This window comes from Ipomoea nil, unplaced genomic scaffold, assembly GCF_001879475.1.
Source record: "Ipomoea nil cultivar Tokyo-kokei standard unplaced genomic scaffold, Asagao_1.1 scaffold2845, whole genome shotgun sequence".
Taxonomy (NCBI): domain Eukaryota; kingdom Viridiplantae; phylum Streptophyta; class Magnoliopsida; order Solanales; family Convolvulaceae; genus Ipomoea; species Ipomoea nil.
The window spans coordinates 6,299,664-6,306,515 of NW_017619273.1; the positions used below are offsets into that span (position 1 = coordinate 6,299,664).

Sequence of the window (6,852 nt, forward strand, 5' to 3'; positions counted from 1 at the left end):
ATTTGGTGATTTGGTTTGAGAATTGAGGGCATGTATTTATAACTTAGTTGAATTGGAATAAAGTGAAAATAATGAATCAAGTTCCTTGCTTGCAATCAGGCCAGGGAGGTTTGGAATCAATTAGACAGCTTCTAAGGTTTGTGTTGCTTTCATGCACGTTTATTCACATCAACCTCTTAAACTCAAATAGCTTTTTAGTTGTGTACCTTATACTATACCAAGAGTATTCACGGCTACGCTGCAAATTTTAAAAAAATATGACTAACATGTAACTTCATTGAATTACAGAAGTTTACAAGAAGGGTACCTCACTAATCATGCTAAAATTAATCCTTAATTCTTAAGGGCATCCTAATGTTGTTGTAGACGTTAAAAACTAACAAGTTGAAAGAGTTATTAATAGAAAGCTTTGGAAAAAGATTATGTTAGGGCATATGGAGTATACGTATAACTGGGGCTTTGTAAAGCTGCAAAGAATTGAATGACATCAACAATTGCTTAAAATTCTGGTTTACTAATTATAAAAGAATTAACAAATTAAAGGTGCATATATCTGTTGGGTTGCCAAACCTAAATGTTACTCTAAATTAAAGAAAAAAAAATTGGGTTATAAATTAATATAAACAATATATATATATATATATATATATATATATATATATATATATATATATATATATATATATATATATATATATATATATATATATATACTTCATTACTATTTACTATAATGTTTTTTTCAAAATATATTATGGGTAATTAAATATCAAAAACTAAATCCATGCAAACAATATCATATCAATGTTGAGTTTGTTATCTTGCATCAAAAGTTCTTAATGGACGAATCAGATGGATTATATTGTTGCTAGAGGTGAGGTGCCTGGGGTCACATTAGGCTTGGCAAATCCATATTTGCAAATTAAAGAAATTAAGTTATAATAAGTGTTTACCAGGACTATGTGGTCTAATGGTATCCGGGTTGGACTTTCATTTGGAAGATTATGAGTTCAAGCCTCAGTGGAGGCGTTATTGATTCTTTGTGTTTCAGTAGGTTGAGAAAGTATATGAACAGATACTACAATATAATAGAGCCAGTAACTTTCAAAAAAAAAAAAAAAAAGCTATAATAAGTGTTTAAAATATAACAGCAAGAACATAAATGTGATTTGTGGACCCAGCCAGCAACATGAACATGCAAGGCTTTAAGATTTGTTTTGTCAGAGGTATCAAATTGTTTCACAAGCTTAGTGCTAGCGGCGGAATCTTGACCGCAAAAAAAAAAAAAAAAAAAAAAAAAAAAAGTTAACTTGTATATGTATTGTATGCATGTATGATGTATATTTTGACACTCGCAGTGTTAGGTTATTTCATTCCTTTGTAACAGTATGTAATTACTCGTACACACTTGTACAAGCATGATCTTTTCATTTAAATGACTATTGTTGAGTCATTGCGAATTTAACACTTCTATAATTCTTGTGGGGTCAGGATCAGGGTCAGGGTCAGAATCAGAATCATTGTGATTTGCCTTTTAACAATAATTTACCAAATGTTATACTTCAACCTACAACATAACAACCTTTAATGTTTTGCTCAAAGTTCTGTTCAAGTATTGCTATATTTAAACAAAACTTTTAAACAATAACGATAACAAAAATAACAATAACAACAACATTAATTATACCAATAACGATAATAACAATGACAATAACAACAACAATAATGACGTGGATACTCTCCTAGATATTACAACCTTCATGAAGACTCTTTAATTTATTGCTTAATAATGGTACGTGCTTTATTTTATAGTAATGAACAACAAGGAACCTCTGCTCTTATGGGAGAGGAATGTGCTCGAAAAATAGTGACTTAATTCGATCCTTGGTAACACCTTCTGGACGACCATAGCCATCTCCATATTGATACATGCATTGAGAGATTCTTGCCATATTCATTGCTATCTGGATATAATCTCTGCAGAAATGGGTGTCCATTAATATCTCTTTGTTCATTTTCTTCCATGTCGCTTCCACCATCTCCCTCATCATCTTCTGTGCGTCGTCTTCAGAGCTTCCGCTTTCTTGCATGTAACATTGGATTGATTTCGAAGTATCCCCTCTCGCCATTTCATCCTGCAATATATATAATAACAAAACACATTAGTTTATATGCATTGAGACTTTAATTCGGTGTCGTTGATCAAATAAGCCCCTAAATTTTATCCACAAAGTTAATTAGGCCCTTAGAAGTTGAAATTAAATCCACAAACATGTTATTTTAGAGCAATGAAACCCTGGTGGTGACCTGTAATTACAAGTCAATTAGGGTTTCAGCCAACTCCGGCAGACCTCTGGCAACATCTGACCCAATTTCCGCAAGCTAGGTCAAATACTAGCGACCACTACTGGAAATTATGGAATTTCCGACCACCTAAAAGTGATCTTAAATCAAGTCGAAAGCCTTGTTCCGACCACTTTTGGTATCCGGAAAAACCTTTGTTGCTATTTTCGACCACTTTTTGGTATCAACTTGATTTAAGATCACTTTCAGGTGGTCGAAAATTTCATTTCAGTAGTAGATTGGCGACCAAGATGTTAAATTTCAAGAATATGCATTGTTACGATCACTAATTTTAATATCTAGCATTGTTACGATCAATATAGTAGAATTTCCTTATGTTATTTTGTTTACCGGAGAGGTTCCCAAGTCATCGGTGAGGCGAAGGATGAGGGATGGATATCGGATGATAGAAGGGTATGTAACTAGATGTTGCAAATCTTCCATTTTAATAGGGTTTGCAATGGAGATATAAGCTTGCAGTATAAGCAGTGGACCGGAAATGGACACCAAGGCATTCTCCAGGTACTCCTTTAGGCTTGGTGTGATTCCATTGTTGTACCATTTTGCTTCCACCAAATATGTTTCACAAAGGTCACTCCACTGAAATATATTTGACCAAATTAAAGTTAATGAGTTAAGCCATATATATAAAATAGTAGAATCATAATCATGTGAAAACCAACCTTAACTGTGAACTTCTGAATGATTGTACCACAACCACTACATGATTGCATTGTTACGGATCCTAGATATGTTTGGAGGACCTTATGATGCAATTGTATATAGGTGTGGTGCAATCATATAGTAAGTACGGTGCAATTTTTTAGAAGTTCACAGGTTCGCACGTTAATGTCAGTTTGCACATGATTATGGACCTATAATAGTATATTATTACATACCACTTTCTTTATGTAGGGGAGGACATTAATGCCTTGTTCTTGAAGAATGTCGTAAACCACCTCGTTAACATAATTGAACAGAGCTAGAAAGCAAATTTTAGTGTAGTTTGGTAGTTCCTCAAGTGCATTGATATCCCACCTGAGAAAGAAGTAAAAGATAAAGCTATTGATAATTTTTTTTTTAGTGTTGAGAAAAACCTGTAATCACTATCTGAGAATATGCATCGGGTAAACATCGTCTTATGTTCTTAATTAGCAAATGACCAATTATGAGATAAACTAGTACGTGTAGATAAATCATAACTGATTAGCTCAAACTAATAACTAATTTTAATAAGTTGTTTTCATTGGTATCTTATGGTTACCAAATTAATAGTCCGATCAACTTGGCTGAATTTGTCTTATCTCTTTGTAATGTTGTGATATATGCAACATTGAAAATATATATAACCATTAATTATTGTGATGGTCAAAATTGTAGACCCGGTTTGTTGACCTCTAACCTTTTAACGGCGTCAGCCATGATTTCCACCTCCTGTAAAGTAGCATGTATATCGCATACGTCATCTATCACAGTAATTAGCTCAGCAGACTTGGTTGAGATCTTTCTGCAATACTCAAACTGAGGTTCATGACTGAACCCAACGCTCCACAGAAACCCTTCCACTAATCTGCTCCTTGCGAAATCCATTCTCTCTGCTAGATTCACATTTTCATGCCACCTGCACCAACAAAATTATACTAATCAACGATAGCATGCATTTTATCTCAACTAAAAGTTTAAGTTATAGTAATAAGTCTGCACACATCAGATACTCTCACGTCAAGCATACGTGCAGGTCAGATGTGTGTGTTCTTTTGAGTGACGAAAGAAACCCACAGTCACTATCCGATGATGTGCATTGGGTAAATCCGACCTTGTAATTTTAGGCGGACAAAGGACCACAAGGGGGTAAACCAGCTTAGATTGTTTATAGCTGACCGACTCAAATAAAAAAGATCAATAGGTTGTTCACACTGGGAGTTGAACTTATAACGTTGTAGTTACCAACTCAACCAGCAAAACCAATATAGTTACCTTGATAGTTGTTTGAGTTCATTCAAGTGCATGGCTTGGAGAATGTTGAAATCCAGTTTAGCAAGCTCAAGAATAGTAGAATTCTTGTCCTCCCTTTTCTCATACACATCTATGAACCATCTTGTCTCCAATCTCTTCATCCTCCAATGCAATGGCATCTCCAAAGCATGGCTCACCTGCTCAGCCATGTTTTGATCTTCTATTCCTTGTTTGAGAGTTTGTTTGAGGTGATAAGTAGTAAACTCTTTTGCCATTTCCAAAATATGTTCATCTTCCATGGTGAGATATGAAGCTTCATACAAGCTTAGCATTCCTTTAGTATTCCCACAAAGCTTCATATCAAACTTCCCTTCCTCATTGATGAAACTTTTGAAGATATCTGCAATAATACACAAATCATTCTTTCTTGTTTACTGAAAAATGGTGCACTTATAAGTATTAAATTAAACAACCATGCAAATATCATAGATGTAATTGACTGATGTGCTCTGTCTTAACTAAAAGTCCAAACGAATAGTTGGACTTGTTGGGGAATAGGCTATAAAAGGCCAGGCCAAATCCAGCACTTGGTGGCTAGAAACTGTTGGGCCGAGGCCTGAAGGGTTGAGTCCAGCACCATGCCTCTCGAAAATGTGTAGTAGTATATAAAGAAATAAAGTTACACATTCGCTACTAGCTATAACTTTTGGTATACTAGTAAGTGGCTGCATATTTATGTTTATATATTATATATATGCTCAAAAACACGCCCCTCACGTGTATGAGCTGAGTAGACCTCTTGATGGGGTGGACTATGATACCAAATTGAATGATGTGTTCCGTCCCAAATAAACGACTAAACTAATAGTTGGACTGCATATTTATGTTTATATATTATATATGCTTAACAGATGTATGTTATTTGTAAATGCACCGTACCTTGGGAGACATGATACCCTTCTTGTCTCAGGAGTCGAAAACGTAAAGCGGTTTCGCATAGGTTCTCATTCTTTTGCCCAACATTGTTGTTCATCATAGTGTGCAAGCTTGCCAGGATTTTCTGTATTTCATGGTTGAAATGATACGATAAACCGAGTCTTTGAACAACATCAATAAGCTCAAGCTGGTCCGATAATGAAGCCTTCTTCACATTCTCCAGCATTTCTCTGACATTTTCCTTTAGCTTTGCGGCTCTGTCCGAGTACTTTTCTCCCTATGATAAGCATATATATCAATTTTCTGAATTTCAGCTTCAATTTGTCCATTCAAAAATTATCTCAAATCAAAAACCATATATATATATGTATTGATGTTTTATTTTGCTCACCAGATAGACACTAGTTTGTTTCTGCATAAAATCATCAGTCCAAACCTTAGGAGGATAGTACACTACAGACCCCCTTGTATCCATTTCTTGAGACATTTTGATGTGAATTGAATTCCTAGCTACATACCAATAAAAAAGGTTAGCTGAAAATCACAACGTATACAAATTTTATTGGGTAAAGAAAAGTGAACGAGTAAAGTAGGTAATTGAAAGAAAAGATTATGATATAATAATTTGTATTCCTTCCGACCCATTTTATGTGTGAAGTTATTTTTAATTTAATTTTCATAATATTAAGTTTAGTATTAGTATACAAAATTTATGTATTTAGAAACATAAATAATCAAATTTAAAAATTATTAAAAAAAATACTAAAGAAAATAAAAAAATAATAAAGAGTTGATTTAACGATGAATAGTAAATAATACAGATAAAATGAGACGGGAGTATATGTTACGGCGGTACCTTTCTGAGCACAGGGAATATTGAAGGTGTATCTGCCTAGCTAGCTCAATTAACTTGGTTTTTTAAGCAATTAAGTTGAAAGCTAGTAACGTAAGTATTTATAGAAAGAAATAATTTCACCTTGAACCCTTGTAGTTTCTAAAAATAACAACTTTGACCATTACTATTTTATTATAACTAAATAAAAGCATTGAAAGTATTCAATTTTTATGATGGTATTGCACGTGAGTAAAAGTCTAAAAGGAATAGGGCTATGGTGTATATATACACTTTAAACCCTTTTAAAAAATACCGCCCCCACCCTTCTCCTTCGTCTTCGGCGGAGACGAAGGAGGAGGGGGTGACCGGCGTTTTCTTTTCCCCCTTCCTCCTTTGTCTCTTTGTCTCCGGCAAAGACAAAGGAAGAATGGGGAGAAAGAGAACGTCAGCCACCCCACTCCTTTCTTCCTTCAATTCGTCCGAGGAGGGGGTGGGGTAGTCATCATTTATTTATTTATTTGTATTTTTAAAGTTTTTAATTTAAAATTTATTAATTTTAAAATAAGAATTAAATAAATTAGCCGGTCACCGGTAACTTGGTCGGAAAATTTAACAGCAGGAGCAAATGTGATACAAGTTGAATAGTTATGCACTTAATTTGAAAATGTTAATAGTCAAGGACCAAATGTGATGCAAATTGAGTACTCATGCACCAAATTTAAAAATTTTAATAGTCAAAAACTAAAATTGATACATATATTATAATTGAAGAACTAAAAATG

At 34.0% G+C, this 6,852-nt stretch overlaps 1 protein-coding gene across 2 annotated transcripts; it reads right to left on the reverse strand.

Annotated features, from left to right (window-relative positions):
- Window positions 1-1,740: 1,740 nt before the first annotated feature.
- Window positions 1,741-6,149, reverse strand: LOC109159985 ((-)-alpha-terpineol synthase-like). 2 transcript variants are annotated; one of them, XM_019308106.1, is made up of 8 exons: window positions 6,092-6,149; window positions 5,627-5,741; window positions 5,239-5,512; window positions 4,321-4,699; window positions 3,746-3,964; window positions 3,243-3,381; window positions 2,695-2,943; window positions 1,741-2,135 (listed from the first exon to the last, which is right to left on the reverse strand). In XM_019308106.1, exons 2-8 carry the CDS (start codon window positions 5,720-5,722, stop codon window positions 1,839-1,841), a joined length of 1,653 nt encoding a protein of 550 aa, XP_019163651.1. In that variant the 5' UTR covers window positions 5,723-5,741; window positions 6,092-6,149; the 3' UTR covers window positions 1,741-1,838. The 2 variants fall into 2 exon arrangements, with proteins under 2 accessions (XP_019163651.1, XP_019163652.1); XM_019308107.1 differs by having other exon boundaries at window positions 5,627-5,745; window positions 6,092-6,124.
- Between the last annotated feature and the right edge of the window lie 703 nt (window positions 6,150-6,852).